Raw genomic sequence first — 22,153 nt, 5'->3', positions numbered from 1 at the left:
AGGCCAAATCCCCAGTGGGGGCATGCAGGAGGCGACCAATCAGTGTTCTCTCATATCGATATTTCTATCTCTCTCTCCCTCTCCCTTCCTCTCTCTCTAAAATCAATAAAGAAAAAATTTTTTTAAATATATATCTACTTCATATCCTTCCATGCAGGGAGGGAAAACCAGATGGCACTGGTGGTCTCTGTGATCAGAGGTGATAGAATTGGAAATCTAGGGTGGCAAAAGTGGCTAGTGTTGGCAAGAAGAGTACTGAAGGGTAGAAAAATAAACAAATAGAGAATTCAGAAGAACTGTAAAGAGCCCCTTTGAGCCTTAAGCTAAATAATGATCAGCGTGTGTGTAAGGAAATTATTGTAGTCTAGAAAAAAGACCACCTGAAAGGAGAGGGAGCAATACTTGGGACTTTACACAGGATTAGAAATAGTTCCTATTCCCATCAGCCAGAAATGGAAATCCTGTATAATTCACAAGGCATCAAGTACATTACTCAGAAAGATTTTAGACTCAGTAAAGGGAGAAAAATTAGCCACAGACTAAACATTGTTCTGTTTCCACCTAACAAAGTTTAAAAGCAAAACATAAAAGGGTCAAGCTATTTACAAGTGAACTGTGTCTCAGAACAAGAAAACAAGAATATTTATAGAAACACAAAAGTATATAGCACCCATCAAAAGAAAATTAACTGCTTGGTCTCCAAATAACAATTACCAAGCCTGTACAAAAACAGGAGAATTCAACTTATAATAAAGAGGAAAAAAAATCAACCAATCAAAACCAACCCCAAAATGGCTAAGATGATATTATTAGCAGGCAGGGACATTTGTATTTGTTATCATGACTGAATTTCATATGTTCAACAAACTAGAGACAAGACTAGTGATAATTACAAATAAGAAAAACATTAACAAGATCCATACTGAACTTCTAGAAAGAAGGGCTGGAAAATACAATGGCAAACAAACAATTTTCCAAACCTGACAAAAACTATATACTCACAAATCCAAGAAGCTCAACAAAACCCAAGTAAAAGAAGCACGAAGAAAATGACACAAAGGTGCATCATAATCAAATTTACTAAAACCAAGTTTTAGGGGGAAAATATAAAAAGCATCGAGAAGAAATAAGACACATGAATACAGAAGAATAAAGAATTAAGAATAACAGAAACAGAAAGAGCTGGGCATGCTTTAAGAAGTGAGAAGTGAGTAAGTAGAGAGAAATGGAGAGTGTCGATAGACCATGGAAACCCACAGGGAGCCTAGTGGACTGTGAAAGGGACTTTGGATTTTTATTCTAATTGCCGTGAAAATCAATTAGGTTTTAAAATGGGAGAGTAGCGTGATATACTTTGCCCTTCTAATTAGCATAAAATACGTTCAAATCTCTTTTTCATAAGGTTTCACTGACTAAATTGCTGCCAAGTAACACTAGCTCACATCTCTCTTGCCCTTCATAGCTCGGCTTCCTTAAAAGGTTCTAGACTTTTTTTTTTTTTTTACTTCCTTACCTTTCATTTGCTTTTTAATTCCTGGGCTCTATTTCTGCCCTGGTACTCTGATGACACTACTTTTATCAAAGTCACAATACCTCTTCCTGGACAAAAGCAGTGTAAACTTTTTAGTCCTCAACCTGTCATTGCTTTTCCTGAAGTCTTCTCTTCTTCCTTGAAATCCATGCCAGACTCTCAATTTTTCTAACTCTAAGTGTTCCTCCCTTTCTTTTCAAAGTTCTTCTTCCTCTGATAAACTCTTAGAAGAGTTTCACATAAAGTCCTTATAGGCCTATCCCCAAGTATATCTTAAAAATGTCCTCTTTTCTTTATTATCTTTCAGTAAGTTAGTTAAGGTTATCAATAATTTTTGTCCATATTAGTATGAAGCTCCTAAAAACTAGTCTCAAGGATTTTTAACTGAGTAAGATGGAATAGGCTCACCAGAGTTATGCTATTGCCTCAGTAACCAAAACAACTGGGCAAAATACATAAAACAACAACTTCAAGACAGTGGATAATGGGTAATGAAGAACATGGATCCCTGAGAAAAGAAACAAACAAGACAATCCCTATGACTGCCACACTTTGCTGTGTCTTGAGGAAATTTCCAGGTTGCAGTTCAGTAGTTCTAGGCAGAGTCCAGTAGACTCCCCAAGCTCAGGGGTTACAGGTGGGATTCTTGGGAGACCAAGGCAAGTAGAAAGAGAATTCCAAAGATTTGCAGAGGGTACCCCTTGAGTATTCAGTAGCGTTGCGATCTGAGTAAAATTGTGAGAAAACTACCTAAGGAAGAAAACGAACCACCCAAAAAGAATACAGGGAACATAGGACATGAAATATTGCCTGTTCCCACCAGCCAAACTGGAAAATCATAATTCATGGTGCACTGGGTACTCAGAAGATTTTTAACTCTATAGTGGGGAGTAATTTTCACTAGAAATGGCTCTGATTTCACTTAATTAACATTAAAAACAAGACATAAATGGATCAAACTGAGCCCAACTAACTTAACTGCATTCCAGAACAAAGCTGCAGAATAATAACAATAGAAACACAAAAATATGTAAGCACCCAACAAAGTAAAATTCACGTCGTCTGGCATCCAATAAAAAATTGCCAATCATACACAGAAACAGCAGAGTATGACCAATAATGAGGAGAAAAATCAACTAATCAAAATGGACCAAGAACTAAGACAAATGTTAGAACAGCAGGCAAAGGCATTAATAAAATTTTTATAATTGTATTTTATATGCTCACAAGTAGAGACATGGCAGATATATATATATAGAGAGAGAGAGAGAGAGAGAGATAGGCAAAAATAGGTTTACAGTTGTTTGTATGGAAAAATATATAATACAAGAAGAAATAACAGTACAATAATAAATGCTGTGTTTCATGTACTCACAACTGTAAACCTACTTTTGCCAACCCTCATATATAGTGCAAATCTTTTTTTTTTTGTTTGTTTGTTTGTTTTTATCCTCACCTGAGGACATTTTTCCATTTTTTGTACAGATAGAGTGGGAGGGAGAGAGAGGAAGGGAGAGAGAGAGAGAAACATCGACGTGAAAGGGACACATCGAGCGGCTGCCACCCGCATGACCCAACCAGGGCCGGGGACAAACTGCAACCGAGGTACGTGCCCTTAGCGGGAACCGAACCCGGGTCTCTCCGGACCGCAGGCTGACGCTCTAACCGCTGAGCCAAACTGGCCAGGGCATATAGTGCAAATCTTTTTCTAAAGATAAAACTATAATATCTAAGATGAACAGTAGATTTGGCAATGCAGAAAAAAATAAGTGAATTTGAAGCAAAAGCAACAATAGAAACTATCTAGAATGAAACACATAGAAAAAAAGGAATCTAAAAAATAAATCATGAAGCTATGGGACAATTTCAAGCTGCTTAATACATGTGAAATTGTAGTCCCTAAAGTAGAGAAAAGGGAGACGGCACAGAAAAAATATTAGCAAAGAAATGTCCAATTTGATGGAAACTATAAACCCACAATCCAAGATGTTCAACAAACCCAAAGGGGTAAAAAAAAAAACACGTGAAGGAAACTACAATAAGGTTCTTCACAAATTACTCAAAACCAATGATAGAGACACATCTTAAAAGCAGTCACACACAAAAAATGCCATGTTATGTAGAGAGGCACAAAGATAAGGATCAGATTTCTAGTCAGAAGTAATGCAAGTAAGAAGACAATGGAGCAACATCTTTAAAGTTCTAAAAGACAAAACTGCCAACCTAGAACTCTATACCCAAAGAAAATATCTTTTAAAAATAAAGGTAAAGTACTTTTCAGTATACAAAAGTTAAAAGAATCTATCAGCTGCATTGCAAGAAATGTTAAAAGAAGTCCTTTAGTCAGAAGGAAAATGATACTACATGGATATGTGAATCTAAACAAAGAAATTAAGAATACAAGAAATGGTCACTACACAGATAAATATAAAAAGACTAATTTTCTTAGTATTTAAATGTCATTAAGGATCATTAGAGTTCAAATTCTTGGGAAGATGGTGTAAGCATAAAGCAACAATTTGAGAACTCTGAGATGCAAACAGTAGCAGCCACACTAGGGAAGATGACAAAAATTCAAAGTACCACCAAACTGGTGGTAAATTACCATTTTCCCCCGTCCAGTATTCCCCAGTCAGGATTCAACATGCCAGAAACCCATAAATGGCACAGTGCTCTAAAGACTTCTCCCTCACTCAGGGTAAGTTCATACTGTTTGAGCCAATGTATAGGACTCTTCATGATCTGGCCCTGCTTACCTCTTCCAAGGTATCTTGCTGGCCATACTTTGTCTTGATTTCTGAACTTTGCCATCCATGCTGAATTATATCCAGTTCCCTGAGCTTCATGCTCTTGACTTTTCGGTCCTACTAATTCTCTGCTGAAAACACTCTGCTTGACTTTTGGTTTATTTAGCTAACACATTTTATTCCTTAACATATCACTTTTTCTTAGCTCTCCCCAAAATCATTTTCTTAGCTCTCCCAAGACTAATTTATGCCTTAATACATATTCTTACAGTACCTTATGATTATTTCCTACAATATTACTTAACAACTATAATTAATTGCCTCTTTACTTGCCTCCCTTTCCACTAGACCCTAAGCTTCTTGAGTAGAGAGAATATGTCTTAACCATTATCCTCACTGCTTAGGGGAGTATGATGCATAAAATGGGACGGCATAAAGAATTGTTAAATAAGTAAACAAATTAATACTGTAGAAATCTTTGGGCTTTTCTCCAGGACAAGAAAGAATTCTATGAAAATAATCCATCAAAAAATTTACTTAAGCCCTGGCCGGTTTTGCTCAGCGGTTAGAGCGTCGACCTGCGGTCCAGAGAGACCCGGGTTTGGTTCCCGCTAAGGGCACGTACCCCGGTTGCAGTTTGTCCCCGGCCCTGGTTGGTCGTGCGGGTGGCAGCCACTCGATGTGTCCCTTCACATCGATGTTTCTCTCTCTCTCTCTTCCTCTCTCTCCGTCCCGCTCTATCTGAACAACAACAACAAAATTTACTTAAAATGGTATTTAGTTAGTTAATGGTCAGACTCACTCTTTTATTATTTAAAAAAATTTTTGTTTTCTTTACTGATTTTAGAGAGAGAGGAAGAGAGAGGGAGAGAGAGATACAAACATCAATGAGAGAGAACACTGACTGGCCACCTCCTGCATGCCCCCGCTGGGAATCTGGCCCACAACCTGGGCACATGTCCTGACTGGGAATCAGCGACCTCTGGGTGCATGGGTCGACGTTCAACCACTGAGCCACACCTGCTGAACCAGATTCACTCTTTTACAATGTAAGCTCCAAAGAGCACAAATGATTTTATTCATTCACTATAAAATCTCTATCTAGTGTGTAGGAAAAGGAAAGACAACAGTAGGTGCTCAGTAATTATTGCTAAATAAATAAATTAGTAAGTGAGAGCTTTTTAATATTCCTGCTAAATGCCTAAGGGACCTTTCTAAGATTTTGTCAAAGTTTACTACTCTGGTTTCTCATCACGACTTATTCCTGGAAACAGATTAGAAAGGGTTAAAGTAATGCAATTTAATTAGTACATATCATTAGTTTGCTCTCTCACACTTTACACTTTTGTAATAAAAATACTTGCAAGTCTTAAGTTGAATAGTTTTTTTCCCATATATGTGAAATTATTCCAGCTTCCTTCAATCCCACTAAAGTGTTTTATCCCTCAGTGTCCAGTCTACAAGTTTACATGTGTGCTAGACCAGAGTAGGTCATATATACTTTTATACATACTGTCAGTTGCAGAGAAGGATGTATCCAATGTAAATTCATCCAGAGGAATCACAAGTTGACCTCCTGCCTCCCATTTCTTGCGATCAGATGAAACCGACTTTTCTTTTTCACGCTCTGTGGCATCTTCACCAACAATGACCTCACCCATCTCAGAGTGACACTGCTTCCCTTTTTCATCTTCTTGAGCTTTAAGATTTTGATTTAATCTCCGCAGTATTTCTCGCTTACTCTGAAACAGTTAAAATACTGTGTTTTATGATGTATATGATTAAGTAAAATGATTGAGGAAAAAAGTGAAAAATTGTACCTACTGAGATAGCATTGTTAGTCTTTTGCATTTCTTCTGAGGTTTCCTGGGTATCAGTTAAACTTCTGTCCTTTAAACACAGATAGTTTTAGAGTAAAAAATAATTATTTTAAAATTTTATATTAAAATTTTTGTTACTTTTTGTTTTTCATTAAATTGCTCCTTGTGAATTATTTTATTCCTGTAAATGTTAACACAACTTCCTTCATTATCAGCAGTGAGACACAGTTAAGTATGCTCAAGTAATAGTTAAAAGAGCTAATTCTCAATTATTTGTCAATACTTTTGAATCAATGATCACATGCTTAACTATATCCTCTTCCTCTGTGGCACCTGATATATATATTATTTTGGTAATTTTAAGTCAACAATAGAAATTTAAAAAAATTAATTCACATACGCTCTTAATTAGAGCTAAGGAAAGTTTTGATGAATAAAGTAATTTAAGATAGGCTGTGTTATTCTGAAACTTTGTTTCATGTACATATGTATGCTTATTAAGCAATACTACTAAACATAATTGAGAACTGGCTTTTTTCCCTAAGCAAAGAAAGTAACACTAGTGAGTTCTGAGTCTCATGTACTAATGATAATATAAATGCTATCTTTTGATTAGTAAAATCATAGCAATCTTAGATACCTAGAATTTTTAAATATATGAAAAGAAGAAATTAGTAGTGTGAAAGCAAAGGTATCTGGGAGACCCAGAGTATGGAAGCGCAACTTTCAAAGTTGTGAGTAAGCAATATTTACCAAGAAAACACATAAAGAAAAACCATTTCGTTACATGAATTACCTCAATTTGCAGTATTTGAGAAAAATACAAAAGAGCATAGTGGTCAGTTTTAAAGCAATACATGTAATGAGACAAAGAGCATTTTACCCAGTAAAGCAGTCAGGAATTAGCAGTCACTACAACCAGAGAGATGAACAGCTACTTGAGATGTGAGACTGGGTACCAGGAGGGAACCACACAGTGGTATCTAAAGTTGAAGTGAACAACGTAGCACATGCAAAGTCGTTATCAGAAAGAAAAGAGACTAAACCTACTTGAAGAACAAGTTTCTTCTACGAAGTTCTTGAGAGTGACCAAGAAAGCTGTATTTTTCTACTCAGTCTTAATTTCAAGATAAACACAAAGGCTGTAAAAATCGGCGTGCTAATGACACCAATGTTGTCTATAAAAACTTAATGAAACTCAACAATTAAAAGGCACAGACTTTAAATACCAGGAAAGGAGAAAATCAGGTTAATATGTTAATGATATGATTCAGGAGACTTTCTCCCTTCTGTCTGATGAATTCTAGACTGAAATGCCACATCATGAGTCCGTCTGCCTTAACCTCAGAACAGAATTTTCACATTTTAGATGGACACCTGATACATACTTCTGAGTTTTGACTGTGTACACTAGCCCACATATCTGTGTTTTAGTATCCATATGGCATGAAAGAGATTCAGAAATAGAAGATAAAGGAAATAATTAGTCCATTAAGTGTAATTATACTGAGTCCTCTAATATTTGCTATGCCAAAGAATTTAAAATAAATGTAAACATGTCTTAAACTTTATTCCTAGAATTAGTTACTTTAAGTACCAGAGAGACATTAGATCTTAAAAAGTGAATCTTTGTTAATTGTGAAAGCTGGGGTATAAAAATGTTTTTGCTTTATTTTTGGTACATTTGTATATATATTTTATTTGTTCAATATTATTTTAAAGTAAAAGAGAGAGAGAGAGAATATCATTTTAATATAGTTTTATCTACCAGGTGGTCCTAGATATAAAGCTTATGAGCAGCAAGGCTCCGATATGCAGAGTTAAACATACAAAGAAATCTTAAGTAATTTTATTCCTAGAAAAACCTAATGAAACATTAGAAATTAACATAATTTTATTAAATTTAATCTTTGACTTTAAGGAGTTCTACATTTTAGGAAACTTACCATACCCACTTCTTTCAAAGCTGAAGTCACAGAAATAACAGATCTTATCTGATGCTTTGATGGTGAGCCACCTGCTTCATGCTGTCCCAGAGGAGGAGACATATCAGAACCCTTTACTCCTTTAGACACCAACTATAATAAAGAATTTAAATACACATTGGGGAATTTATATTTTCAGGAAGAAATAAAAAGTATATATAAGATCATTGTTTATATACTCTATCCACACACTCTATCATCGATTTTCATGATGCAAGGTAAAGTGCTAGGTCCTGAAAGATCAATGAATAATGGAAAACACCTCAGGCATCAGATGTAAACATAATTGTGTGCCATACAGTACTAAATAATTCCCTTCACCGCATTAACAATGTTTCATATAATGATCTTAAAAAAACAAACTGTCCTCTAAAAGACTAAATATTAGTCCTCTCATTTTAACATTTCATGAGAAGAAAAATATATTTTATTTATTAATCTTACACTTGAAAAACATTTCTGTGATTTGTGCGTTTCATACATCTTCTTAAAGTTTAATCATCAATCACCCAGCATAAGAGCCCTCATTATAAAAATGTCAACATAAATAAGAATGGAAGAACTATTATGTACAGTGAATAAGATTGATGTCATTTAAAATATCATTCGTTATATTCATATAGGTGTTCATTTTTATCTTGCCATTTAGACTCTAAACAATGTGAATTTGATTATGAACTTTTAATAATAGCAGGAAATGACATTTACAGGTATGGTTACCATTAACATGCAGCAAGTTTGCTCCCTACCTCCATCTCTTCTTCCCACCAATAAACAAGAATCTCTGGTGAGTATACATTTCAAATACAATATTCACTTAGCATCTTGTAAGCATAAGGTAGTAATACAATTCTAATATTTAGTCTTCAGGACTTTCATTTTACACTAATATATGTTGTTCAGAAGAAGATGCAAGTATCTAACACAGCATTGAAGGAAAAGAACAAAGTTTTTTTTTTTTTTCTTTTTTTATCCTCACCCGAGGACATTTTTTGTTCAGGTAGAGTGGGAGGGAGAGAGAGGAACAGAGAGAGAGAGAGAAACATCGATGTGAGAAAGGAACACATCGAGTGGCTGCCACCCGCACAACCAACCAAGGCCGGGGACAAACTGCAACCGAGGTACGCGCCCTTAGCGGGAACCGAACCCGGGTCTCTCAGGACTGCAGGCCGACACTCTAACCACTGAGCCAAACCGGCCAGGGCAAGAACAAAGTTTGAGAAATGACTTCAAGCCTTACTATAAAGCTACAGTAATCAAAACAGTGTGGTATTGGTCAAAGAATAGACAAGGAGATCAATGGAACAGAAAATAACTCAGAAATTGAACACACAAATATAGTCACCTGATCTTTAACAAAGGAGCAAGGGCAACTCAATGAAGAAAAGATAGTCTTTACAATAAATGGTGATGGAAACTGGTATCTACAAACAAACAAACAAACAAACAAAAAGTATCTAGACACAAAATTAAGTATCTCTACACTCTTCACCAAAATTAACTCAAAATCTATTACAGATGTAACTGTTAAAACACAAAACTATAAAATGCCTAGAAGATAACAGAGAAGAAAATCCAGATGACCTTGAGTTTGGCAAGGACTTTTTAGATAGAACACCAAAGGCACAATCCATGAAAGAGAGTGTTAATAAACTGTACCTCATTAAAATTAAAAACTTACTCTGTGAAAAACAATATTGAGAGAATGAGAACACAAGCCACAGACTGGGAAAAGTTATTTCTAGGATATAAACACACACAAGACCATTAACCAAAATATATAAAGAGGTCTTAAAATTTAACAATAAGAAAACAAACAACCCAGTTAAAAAAATGGACAAAAACGGAACAGATACCTCACCAAAGAAGTGTAAAAATGGCAAATAAGTATATGAAAAGATGGTCCACACCATATGGCATTAGAAATCGCAAATTTAAACAATAGGATACTACTAAACTTTATTATGAGTTCTGAAACCCAAAACACTGACAATGTTAAATGTTTTTGAGGATGTGGAGCAAGTGAAACTCTCATTTATTTCCTGGAAATGCAAAATGGTATATTCACTCTGGAAGACAGTTTGATGGCAGCATCTTAAAAAACCAAACACAGTCTTACCATGTGATCCAGTAATCATGCTTCTTGATACTTACCCAAAGGAGCTGAAAACTTATATCCACACAAAAACCCGCACACAGATGTTTACAGCAGTTTTATTTATAATTGGTAAAACTTGGAAGCAACCAAGGTGACCTTAAGTAGGTAACACTGGTATATTCGTCAGATATTATTCAGTGCTAAAAAGAAATGAGCTACCAAGCCATGTAAAAACATAGTAGAAACTTAAATGCATATTACTCAGTGAAAGAAGTCAATCTGAAACGGCTACATGCTGTATGATTTTAACCATATGACAGTCTGTAAAAGGCAAAACTATGAAGACAATAAAAAGTTCAGTAGAGCCAGGGGTTAGAGGGGGGGTAGAGGTAGCGGGAGGGAGAAATATGCACAGTACAGAGGATTTTTAGGCTAGAGAAAATATTCTGTATGATAGTATAATGATGGATACATGTGATTATATATTTGCTCAAACCCACAGAATGTACATCACCAAGAGTGAACCCTAATATAAACTATGGATTTTGGGTGATAATGTGTCAATGTAGGTTCATCCATTATAACAAATGCACCTGGTAGAGGATGGGGGGTTGGGGGGAGGTTATACATGTTTGAGGCAAGGGGTAATCTTGTACCTTCCTATGGAAAATCTCTGTACCTTCCTCTCAATTTTACTATGAACCTAAAACTGCTCTAAAAATATAGTCTTTATTAAGAAAAAAAAAAAAGGAAGATGGAAATACTGCTTAAACCTCACAGTTCAGCATTGTGGAGAAAGTAAACTGATATTTAAGATATATTATAAATAACTTAAAAAAAATTAGAGTTCACACAACTGACGATATCTCCTTGGAAGATTATACAGAAATATTCTGAAACTTTATGATTGTCTTATTACCATACAGTATACTCAAAGAGTGTTCCATAAATTTTGAGGAAATAAAAACAAGCTCCAATTAGATCTGAACAAATAGCCACACTTTTAGAATAATGTTATCTCCCTAGATGATTATTTTTAAGGAAACAAATGTACAAATTTTTCCATTATTATGCAAATCAGCAATCATTTCTCTACTACATATCATATTTATTAATTGTATTGTACCAATTCACTTAAAAAATGATTTCTCTGATTTCAATAAATAAATTTGATGTGTTTTTCTGAGAAAATAAATATACAAGAGCTGATTAAAATTAATCAATACAGTCAAAGATGTTTATTAAGTGTCAAGCACAGTGCTAGACAATGAATATCCAACATAAATGATACATGGGAACTATGGGAGGTGACAGATGTATTAAGTAATCTTATTGTGGTAAACGTTCCATAACATACACATATATCAAATCATCACACTGTACATCTTATACTTACACAATGTTATTTGACAATATATTGTAGACCAGAACTAATGACAGTAAATAATTTCAAACCAAAAGAAGAAAAAGAAAAACAAAACAAAATGAATGACACAATGCTTTCTCTCAAAAAATAATAAACCAGAAGAGAAAGGGGAACACATAAATTAATCAGCATATTATAGAGAAATAAAAGTACATAGATGTATGCTAAATGATCTGGGGAAAAACAAACAAGATAATAACCAGAGAAAGAACTGTGTAAAAAGCCAGGTTAGAAGACAGAGTGGCCTTCAAGAGTACCCAGTTTGTATGGCCATTCATTGCTTAAGGAAGTAATAAAATACAATTGAATAGGAAAGTTCTACACTCAAATCCCAAAACTCTCCCTTACTAGTCCTGGGATTTTTCATTATTTATTATCCTCTCTACACTTCAAACTTCTTCTAAAATGGGAATGTTGTACTCATTGTCTCCTGGTGTAGGAATTAAATGTGATAACTTACATAAGGTGTACAGCTGCATGTCTAATAAATAGTCGTAATTATTATAGTTCAGCAAACATTTATTTAGATTTTATTAAATAAGGTTATTTGGCTTAAACACTAAAAGTCTTGTTTTAGTACGTGATGAAGAAACTTGCACAAAGCAAAATAAAGTGAAAACCTCTCATTTATGCATAATCAGAATTTAAAGTTTTTGCACTACATAAGAAGGTTTTGTGACACAGAGGTCAATAAGCAGCAGAAACTTGAAGAAAATACTTTACATTATAAAAATCTAAAAAATTCTCTGGCTGGTTTGGCTCAGCAGTTAGAATGTCAGTCCGCAGACCAAAGGGTCGCAGGTTCAATTTCCAGTCCCATGTGGAGGCAACCAATCAATGTGTCTCTCTCCCATAGATGTTTCTCTCTCTTTCTCTCTCCCTCCCTCTCTTCCACTGTCTCTAAAAATCAATGGAAAAAATATCATTGGGTGAGGATTAACAAAAAATAAATAATAAGATATAAAAAATGATCAAAAGTAACTTAATTGTATGAATAATTAAACAGGAAAGATAGTATAAATTTAACCAATTCCACTAAAGAATAGCACCAAATCCCCCTCTCAACCTATTATATAATTTGCATTTATGCTTATAAAGATTATCTCAAAAGTCATTTCCAAAAATTATTGGGTAGATGCCTATGATAGGAACATTAAGAAAACTCATAATAAAAGAAAAAGAGTCATATATATATATACCCACTCTCTGACTGATTATGTTACCATTGTTAGCTAGTCATTGGTGGGAAAGACAGCAAAGGAGGAGATATTGTTTAGCATATTCAGCTGAGAAACAGAGATCTGCTTGCTTTACCTGCAAGCTACAGCTTCATACCCCAAGTAATCACAGTATCGTCCTTCCAAAGGGACTAACACCCCTCCTCTTCCCCCTCTTGTATAGGATTGTGTGTGCCTGGGAACGCTGGGGGAAACAAGAACCTGTGCAGTTAAGTCAAAATGGTGCAGGGGAAGGTGCACCACAGAGGACTATCAGTCTAACCTGGGAAAAAGATAATTGGCTAGGAGGTGGAGCCAGTGCAAGCCCCTCAAATCTTGGGAAGTGAATTATTTTGAAAAAGCTCCTGGTTAAAACCCTGGGAGAACAAAGCTCTCTCTCTCTCTCTCAGTGACCCACACTCGCCCCTTGCAATCTCGAGTTCTTTCTCCATAGCCATGTGGCCATAGAAGCCACATGGCCACTGGCCTCATGCAGACTCCAGGCAGCAACCTGGGTATAGCAGGAAAGCAACAGACTGCTTCCAGGAACACAAGCTAAACTAGCTGGATGCTAGACTGAACTAAGTTTTAATATGGCACAGAATCTCTGGACATTTATTCTATTTCTGGCCGTGATTTTCCATTGGGGATATCCTTTAACTGTGCTTCCTGAATAAATCAACCTCTCTTGTGGGTCCCTGGACAGGCTTTTTCTCATGACACGACAAGAACCCACTTCCATGGGCAATAGAAAGTGGCACCTCCTCTTGAGGTGCAGATATGTCCTTCATTAAAAAATAGCAAAAGTCATTTAAGGGATTGAAAATTCTTTATCTTGATTTTATACTTATTTTTTTAAATCCTTCCTTGAAGATACGTTTTTATTGATTTTCAGAGAGAAAGGAGGAGAGGGAGGGAGGGAGGGAGAGAGAGAAAGAGAAAGAGAGAGAGAAACATGAATGTGAGAGAGAAACATCCACTGGTTGCCTCCTATTACACACCCTGACCTGGGATCAAATCTGCAACCTATGTATGTGCCCTGACCAGGAATCGGAACTCCAATCAACTAAGCCATCCGGCCAGGGCTTGACTTCGTATTCTTAAGATGTAAATTATATTGAATAGACAGTTCTCCATTAATCTCAATCTTAAGAAAAACCTAAAGTAACAGAGATAAAAATCTGTTTATTGATTAAGTGCTATGACTTAAACAGGGTATGAGACCAAAAATAATCAAATTTAGGACAGTACTGGAATTATGCTAAAATACAAATGATATCTACTAAATTCTTTTCACTCTGCTCATCTTTGTCCCCACAGAAGCAGATCTTTTCTTTTAATCAACAGAGGATACTTAAACAAAGAAAATGTTTCACACATAACTATTAAAAATTTATTCTGTATTATATTAAAATCTGTCTGGCTGACATAGATGTATGGCTAATGACTGGTATATAACCTGTGAGCTAAGATATATGTGATCCAATGCATAAGACAAAGTTAATGGCACTTTTGTAATAGTCACTGTCAGCAGACTTCATTAAATGCTTATGTTCTATAATCAAACATATACTAGTTTCTTCCCTGGGTCAACTAAGCCAAACAAAGCAGAAGCTAAAACAAAGAAGAAATAAAGAAACTCAGACATTTGAAATCTAACACAAAGAAAAAAGACCAACAGAATATCCTGCTAACTCTTACAATTATTTAATAACAAAACTAAGTCAGTTTTTTTTGTTTTGTTTTGTTTTTTTTAAACTTCAATGTGAGAGAGACACATCAAGTGGTTGCCACCCACACGACCCTAACCGGGACTGGGGACAAACCGCAACCGAGGTACATGCCCCAGCGGGAACTGAACCCGGGACTCTCTGGTCCACAGGGCCGACACTCCAACTGCTGAGCCAAACTGGCCAGGGCCTAAGTCAGTTTTTAATAAAATGTAAAGGTAGTTTGGGGTAACTAATGAGACATGGCATGATAATTCATTATAAGCCAAGTTCATTGTATGTAACAACATACAAGTTAACACATATCACTAACCTATTAGTACAGTAGAACTTTGGCCTTCTGTGTAAACATCATGAATATATGATTTACAACCTGAATTCAGATCTTGAGATAGAAGATAACATATTTTAAGTTGTGATAAGAGAAAATTTTAGACTGAGTCCTTAATTCAGAAAATTGATCCAATAGGATAAACAAAACAGAATTAAATTAACTAAACTAAGAAAACAAAATAAAGTTTTACAGAAAACAAAAATATAAAACCTCAAAAACGAAACAAAATGTTTAGTTACAAAACTGATCACCCAGTTAAGTCTAGAATACGTATTTCATTCTATGCAGTTTTTCAAAAATTTGTAACAAGGATACTATATTGACCTGAAAGTTTCACAGGTCAGGATGAAAAAAACTGCTTTAGGAGCCTTTTATTCTAGTCATTTTCTTATCAGGTTCATAAATTCAAGACTTTTCCACAAAAGGTTTTTAATTTTCAATGTAAAACAGATTTTGTTTTGTGTCAATTACACTATTTGCCTAAATATTAACCAGCAGTGCCACCAGATGACAAAACCCCAAATTTCACCAAAGAGTGAGGCCAGGTTTATAAACATATAAAATTATCAGTTTATCTCACTCTTGAAGCTTAGATAAATACAAATACAATTTCATCTCTCTATGCTGAATGATTAATAAGGATTTAATATATGTTAGAAAAACATTATTAAATGGCCTGATTTCATATTTTGAACATAGAGTAAATTCTTTATGTAATTTTATATAACCTAAAGATATATTATGGCCAAATTTTATCAAACTCATAAAACTCGTCTCTAAAGAACCAAAAATACAAAAGTATTTGTATATGAATAATTTTTCTGAACTAGTATTGCTATAATGAATTTGTAAGCATGTCTAAGGGAAAGAACATCCCAAGGTAGCCAGATGAGGGAAGTGTTTCCACTTGAAGGAAGCCTATAGACCAACCTGTATGGCAGGTCCAAAGAAGAGGACAAAGAAATAGAAACGAAATAACAAGAATGAGTTAAATGCAACTAAATAGGAACACATCATATTCAAAATAGAGACTCTAACCTAAGAATTTCTCTAATTCCATTTCTCACTGAATTTTAATTATTAAATACATTGTACCCTTTTTAAAACTTGAGTATCTTTCTTACACATTTCACTCACAGCATGAGTATATATGCTAGCTGAGAAAGGCAACACCATATTATTTTCGAGGATAAAAACCCTATCATCATACCTGAATATTATTTTCTACATTAAAGTCCTATTTAGTACCATAGTTTTTACCATTAAATATGTCAAAGAGAAAATTTTATAAAATGGGTATACATGCCAAAGATTTAATAATTAAAGTAGTAATGTTTTTTTTAAATCCTCACCCAAGAATATTTTTCCATTTATTTTCAGAGTGGGAGGGAAGGAGGAAGGAAGAGAGGGGGGAGGGAGAAACATCAATGTGAGAAAGAGAGACATCGATTGGTTGCCTCCCAGACCAGGGCCAGGGACCTAACTGCAACTGAGGTACGTGCCCTTGACTGGAATCGAACCCACAACCAAATCCGCAGGCCGATGCTCTAACTGCTGAGTCAAACCAGCAAAGGTTAAGGTAGTAATTTTTATCATTTTACTTTTGAAAATCCAATGAAAGATATGTGGTCCTACTGAAGAAAAATGCAACAACATATATACAGTCAAACTTTTAACATTTCAGAAAGTTTAATAATGCTAACTGCAACTTTGAATACCATGATAATCACTCCTGCATTAGAGTAATGAGAAATATGTAAATGTGAAGCCCCTTATACTACATCTAGATTATGCAAAAAATTGGACTTTATGCTGACATAATAATTTGGTAAAATAAATTGAATCCATTTTCTACAGATTAATCTGAAGTTAAGTACTTACATTACGAAGATTGTTTTTCTAGGTAATTTAGACTGAACAATATCAGAGATCAAGCCTTAAATTTAGGAGATGAGGAACAATTAAAAAAACAAGACCTGCAAACATAAAGCCAGTTCCCTAAACAGGTTAATTAACTGGCAGAGCTGAGACCAAAAATCAGGCATTTCGATTCTCAGATTAATTTTCCCCTCAGTTTTATTGAAATATAGTCATACATCACTGTATGAGTTCCAGGTATACAGCATAAAGGCTTGGCTTATATATTGTGAAATGATTTCCACAATAAGTTTCATTAACATCCATCATCTCATATAGATACAGTAAAAAGAAATAAAAAAAAAATCTTCCACCTTGTAATGAGAACTCTTAAAAGTTACTCTTAACTTTCTTATATATCACACACCACTGTCATCATGTACTATATAGTCATCATGTTGTACATTATACCCCTAGTACGTACTAATCTTATAACTGGGAGTCTGTATCTTTTGACCACCAATTTCTCCTCCTCTAATCACCACCTCTAGTAATCACAAATCTAATTTTTCTGTGAGCTTCAAGCCTCTTTTTCAGTAAATAAATGTTTACTGAACAGTTCTCTATAAAAAACTAAAATATCATGAGCCACACAGTTCCCAATGAATTTATTTTGTGTTACTATTCACCAGGTACCATGCTGAGCATTTTACATAGTGGCCAGTTAAGGATCTTTGGTTGAAAGTAACAGAAACTGCTCTGGCTGGTTTTTCTCAGTGGTTAGAGCGTCGGCCCACAGACCAAAGAGTCCTGGGTTTGATTGCGGTCAAGGACACCTGTCGCGGTTGCAGTTCGGTCCCTGGCCCTGGTTGGGCTGTGTGGGAGGCAACCAGTTGATGTGATGTCTCTTGTCTCTCTCTTTCTCCCTCCACCCCAACTCTCTGAAAATAAGTCTAAAAATATCCTTGGGCGAGGATTTAAAAAAAAAAGAGTAATAGAAACTAACTCTGAAGGAGGGGAAGGGAGAAAAGAGCAGTAAGTAGCATCACAACAGCAAAAGGAATCCTTGCCAAAAACCTGAGTGGCTTTATGAATCTAGGTAGTGAAAATAAATTTGTGATTTTCTTGAGGTTCTCTTACAGCATGAAACAAACTCCAACTTGAAATCTTGTGATATTCTCCTGAAGCTTCAAGCCCTAGGAGAGAATTTAATTGGTCTACTTTAGATGACCTGCCTATTCCACAGTTAGTAGAAGCCAGGAAACCTCGTTTAACAGTTTTTACCAAAAGCACACACAGTAAAATAATTCCCCCAGGTGAAAATGGGTTGTTTGCCTGGTGGACCTCAAAAGCCAAGCTGCAGCCCTCACTACCACAGCTCAATGCTGCCACCATAAAAATCCTTCTGAAGGAACATGAGGAAATACAGAGTTGTACCATCCTAGCCACTAGTATTACCTATAATGATGTAGTAATAAAACTTGTCATTTGTGTGCCCTTTAGAACTATCTAAGACATATCCCACCATTAAAAAGGAGAAAATACGTATAGAGAAAAAAGTTTTACACTGGTTTTACATAGCTTAAAAAGCAAAGACTTTTAAGGGAGCTCTTCTTAGATTGCATTATAAGTGTATGGCTACTCTTGAAAGAATGTTAGATAGGTATGATGAGGTCTTGTGCAGCCTTCTGGTGAGAGAGAAGCCTTGGCCATCTGAGGAAACAGAACTATGCTACTACTGCAGGTGTACAACTGCCTGGTAATAAAAGTATTATATAATAAGAATGTAAAGCATCTGCTCAGAGCTGAATCACTGTTGAACGTAATTTGCAAAATGTACTCGTTAAACTATAAAACCTAACAGTGCTTCGAGAGGTGCTCCCCGCCACACTCCTTCAACCTCCTCCATCACCTGTGAAACTTTTCTGCTTCTGATACTGAGGAAAAGTTAAGATCATGCTATGAAGACCATCAAAAGAGCAGCTCTGAAATAGGGACCTCCGTAAAAGCAGAATCCTAATTTTCTTTGATGTTTTTAAGTCATTCTATGTCAAATAAACGTATCTTGCAGAGATCTCTGAAACTCTGTTAATGTCTAGTGATACTTGGAACAAGGAGCATGATTCCAAATTGAGCTCATAGTGTACCTATTTAAATGGACAGAAAAAAGCCAAAATGGCAGCGGTGTGAATGGAGCTACACAGACCATCTCCCAGGACCAAACTGGAATTACAACTAAACTAAAGACAAATTGTTGGGAAAAAGCAACAGAAAAGCAGCTTGCAAGGACCATATAATCCTGGTAGGATTGCAGAGGTGCCAGAGTGGGGCTGAGAGCCCATGGACAGCAGCAGTCTGAGCTGTGAGCAGCGCCCGCCCTCGGGGTTCAACTCCCAAGCGGCTCCACAGCGCAGAGAGCCGGGGACAAAGTGCAAAAATAGCCACAGCCATTCACGTTGGGCTCTGGAAGAGGGAGGGCAGACTAGACTGGAACTGTGTGGGGACATTCAGGATTTGGAGGGCACTCAGAGCTTTTGCTGAGTTGCGGTCATGCAGGACAGTGACCATCTTACTCCTTCCCAGGGCTCTGGGGAGAGGCACGGCCCCTCCCTTGGAGATTCAACCCCACCTGGTGAACCAATGGAATGCAAATTGAGGCTAATTAAGAACCAGCATCTGCTCCACCCTAAGGAAATCCCCTTATGCTGAACACCTGAGGGAGTTTTTCATTCAACTAAGAACCTAAGGCTCTTCAAGTAACAGCTACTAGTAGCCTCCCGGCAAAAAGCTAGAGGATAACTGAACCATTTCAGGGCTTGTAACTCTACCCAAGAAAGTAAGACTTGACAGTGGTGTTTAACATGGGCCTACCAAGGCTCATCCAAACCCAGGGGAGGGAGCCACAAACAGCAGAACACCAACACCCACAGGGAAAATTTGGCAGGCTCATAAGCCCACTGAGATAGCCAAAATGGAGAAACAAAGTAACAAATGCCAAATGGAAAAACACGACACCTCTACCGAAGATGACATAAATGAGGTACAGTTAAGCAAGTTAACAGAGCTGCAATTCAGAGCCATAATCTTGAGGAACCTCAACAGCAGGAGTAAGGACATCAACACCATGAATAAAGACATGAAAACATTGAAAATCAACCAATTGGAAATTAAAAACCACCAAAAGAAATAAAGAATGACATACCAGAAATAAAGAACACATTGGAAGGTCTAAAGAGCAGAGTAGAGGAAGCTGAGGACCGGATCAGTGAATTAGAAGACAGGGTAGAAAAAAATCAACCAACCAGAAAACCAAAAGGAAAAAACAATTAAAAAATAGGAAGACAGCTTAATACTACTGTAGGACAACTGGAAATATAATAATATTCGCATCATAGGAGTCCCCGAAGAAGAAGAAAATGAGCAAGTGTTAGAGAATATATTTAAAGAAATAGTGACTGAAAACTTCCCTAATTTGGTGAAGGAAGAAGGCATTCAAGTTCAAGAAGCACAGAGAGCCCCCAGACAGAAGAACCCAAACAGGCCCACACCAAGACACATAGTAACTAAAATGACAAAAATTAGAGACAAAGAGAGAATCCTAAAGGCAGCAAGAAATAAACAACAAATTACCTACAAAAGAACCCCCATAAGGCTCTCAGGTGACTTCTCAACAGAAACACTACAGGCCAGAAGGGAATGGCACAAAGTAATCAAGGTCATGAAAAACAAGGATCTGAATCCAAGACTACTCTACCCAGCAAGGCTATCATTCAAAATAGAAGGTCAAATAAAGAGCTTCCCAGACAGAAAGAGGCTAAGGGAATACATTAGCACTAAACCAGCACTGCAAGAAATGTTAAAAGGACTGCTGTAATTAGTAGAAGAAGTAGGAAGAAAAATATAGCCACACTATACAAAAATGGCAATAAATAAGTACATATCAATAATCACCTTAGCCCTGGCCAGTTTGGCTCAGCGGTTAGAGTGTCGGCCTGCGGTCCGGAGAGACCCGGGTTCGGTTCCCGCTAAGGGCACGTACTTCGGTTGCAGTTTGTCCCCGGCCTTGGTTGGTCGTGCGGGTGGCAGCCACTCGATGTGTCCCTTCACATCGATATTTCTCTCTCTCTCTCCCTTCCTCTCTCTCCCTCCCACTCTATCTGTACAAAAAATGGAAAAATATCCTCGGGTGAGGAAAAAAAATATATATATAAAAAAAATAATCACCTTAAATGTAAATGGATGAATGCTCCCATAAAAAAGACACAGAGTAGCTGATTGGATAAGAAAGCATGACTCATCTATATGTTGTTTACAAGAGACCCACTTCACAACAAAAGACTCACATAGGTTGAAAGTGAAGGGATGGAAAAAGATCTTCCAAGCAAACGGAAAGGAAAAAAAAGCTGGGGTAGCAATACTCATATCTGATAAAACAGATTTCAAAATGAAGGCCATAACTAGAGACAAAGAAGGCCACTACATAGTATTGAAAGGATCTATCCAACTGGAAGATATAACTTTATTAAACATACATGCCCCCACTATAGGAGCACCAAAATATATTAAAAATCTTCTGGAGGACTTCAAAGGAGAAATTGACAGTAATACAATCATAGCAAGGGACTTCAACACCCTGCTGACATCAATGGATAGATCCTCTAGACAAAAAATTAGCAAGAAAACAGAGACTCTAAATGAAGCACTAGACCAAATTTATTTCATAGATATCTACAGAGAATTACACCCCAAAACTACAGAATTCACATTCTTCTCAAGTGCACATGGGACATTCTCAAAAATAGACCACATGTTAGGGCACAAACTAAGTCTCTATAAGTTCAAGAAGATTGAAATCATGTCAAGCATCTTCTCAGATCACAATGGCATGAAACTAGAAATCAATTGCAAGAAGAACATACAAAAACATTTGAACACATGGAGGGTAAATAGCATGTTAGTAAACAATGAATGGGTTACCAAGAAGATCAAGGAAGAAATTAAAAACGTTCTTGAAACCAATGAAAATGAACACACAACACAAAATTTATGGGATGCAGCGAAAGCAGTTCTGAGAGGGAAGTTCACAGCACTACAGGCCTACCTCAAGAAACAAGAAAAATGTCTAACAGACTATCTAACCTCACAACTTAAAGAATAATAGAGAGCAAACAAAAAGAAAACCCCAGAGCAGGTAGAAGGAAGGAAATAGTAAAGATCAGAGCAGAAATAAATGACATAGAGACCAAAAAAAAAACAACAATTCAAAGGATGAAGGAAATAAAGAGCTGGTTTTTCGAAAAGATAAACAAGATTGATGGATCCTTAGCTAGACTCACCAAGAAACAAAGAGAGAGAACCCAATTACACAAAATCAGAAACAAAAGAGGAGAGTAACAACTGACACCACA

The 22,153-nt window shown here is 36.2% G+C and overlaps 1 protein-coding gene across 9 annotated transcripts in view; it reads right to left on the bottom strand.

Annotated features, from left to right (window-relative positions):
• NEK1 (NIMA related kinase 1) overlaps nt 1–22,153 on the bottom strand; it is a 191,234-nt gene that overhangs the window by 46,349 nt on the left and 122,732 nt on the right. For 6 of the 9 annotated variants that reach the window (XR_004956413.1, XR_004956412.1, XM_036240045.1 and 3 more), the window contains 3 exons: nt 8,045–8,176; nt 6,103–6,168; nt 5,792–6,020 (listed from right to left, as the gene is read on the bottom strand). Coding sequence is in view for 5 of the 9 variants with exons in the window: in XM_036240045.1 (XP_036095938.1) it covers nt 5,792–6,020; nt 6,103–6,168; nt 8,045–8,176 (427 nt within the window). In the remaining 4 variants the exon portion in view is untranslated. Of the gene's footprint in view, nt 1–5,791; nt 6,021–6,102; nt 6,169–6,981; nt 7,082–8,044; nt 8,177–22,153 lie in introns of those variants that run through there. The other 3 variants (XR_004956415.1, XR_004956414.1, XM_036240048.1) reach the window with 3 other exon arrangements.

This window comes from Molossus molossus, unplaced genomic scaffold, assembly GCF_014108415.1.
Source record: "Molossus molossus isolate mMolMol1 unplaced genomic scaffold, mMolMol1.p scaffold_m16_p_4, whole genome shotgun sequence".
Lineage (NCBI taxonomy): Eukaryota > Metazoa > Chordata > Mammalia > Chiroptera > Molossidae > Molossus > Molossus molossus.
The sequence above is the reverse complement of the archived record's forward strand: the minus strand, read 5'-3'. Positions and strand labels throughout refer to the sequence as shown.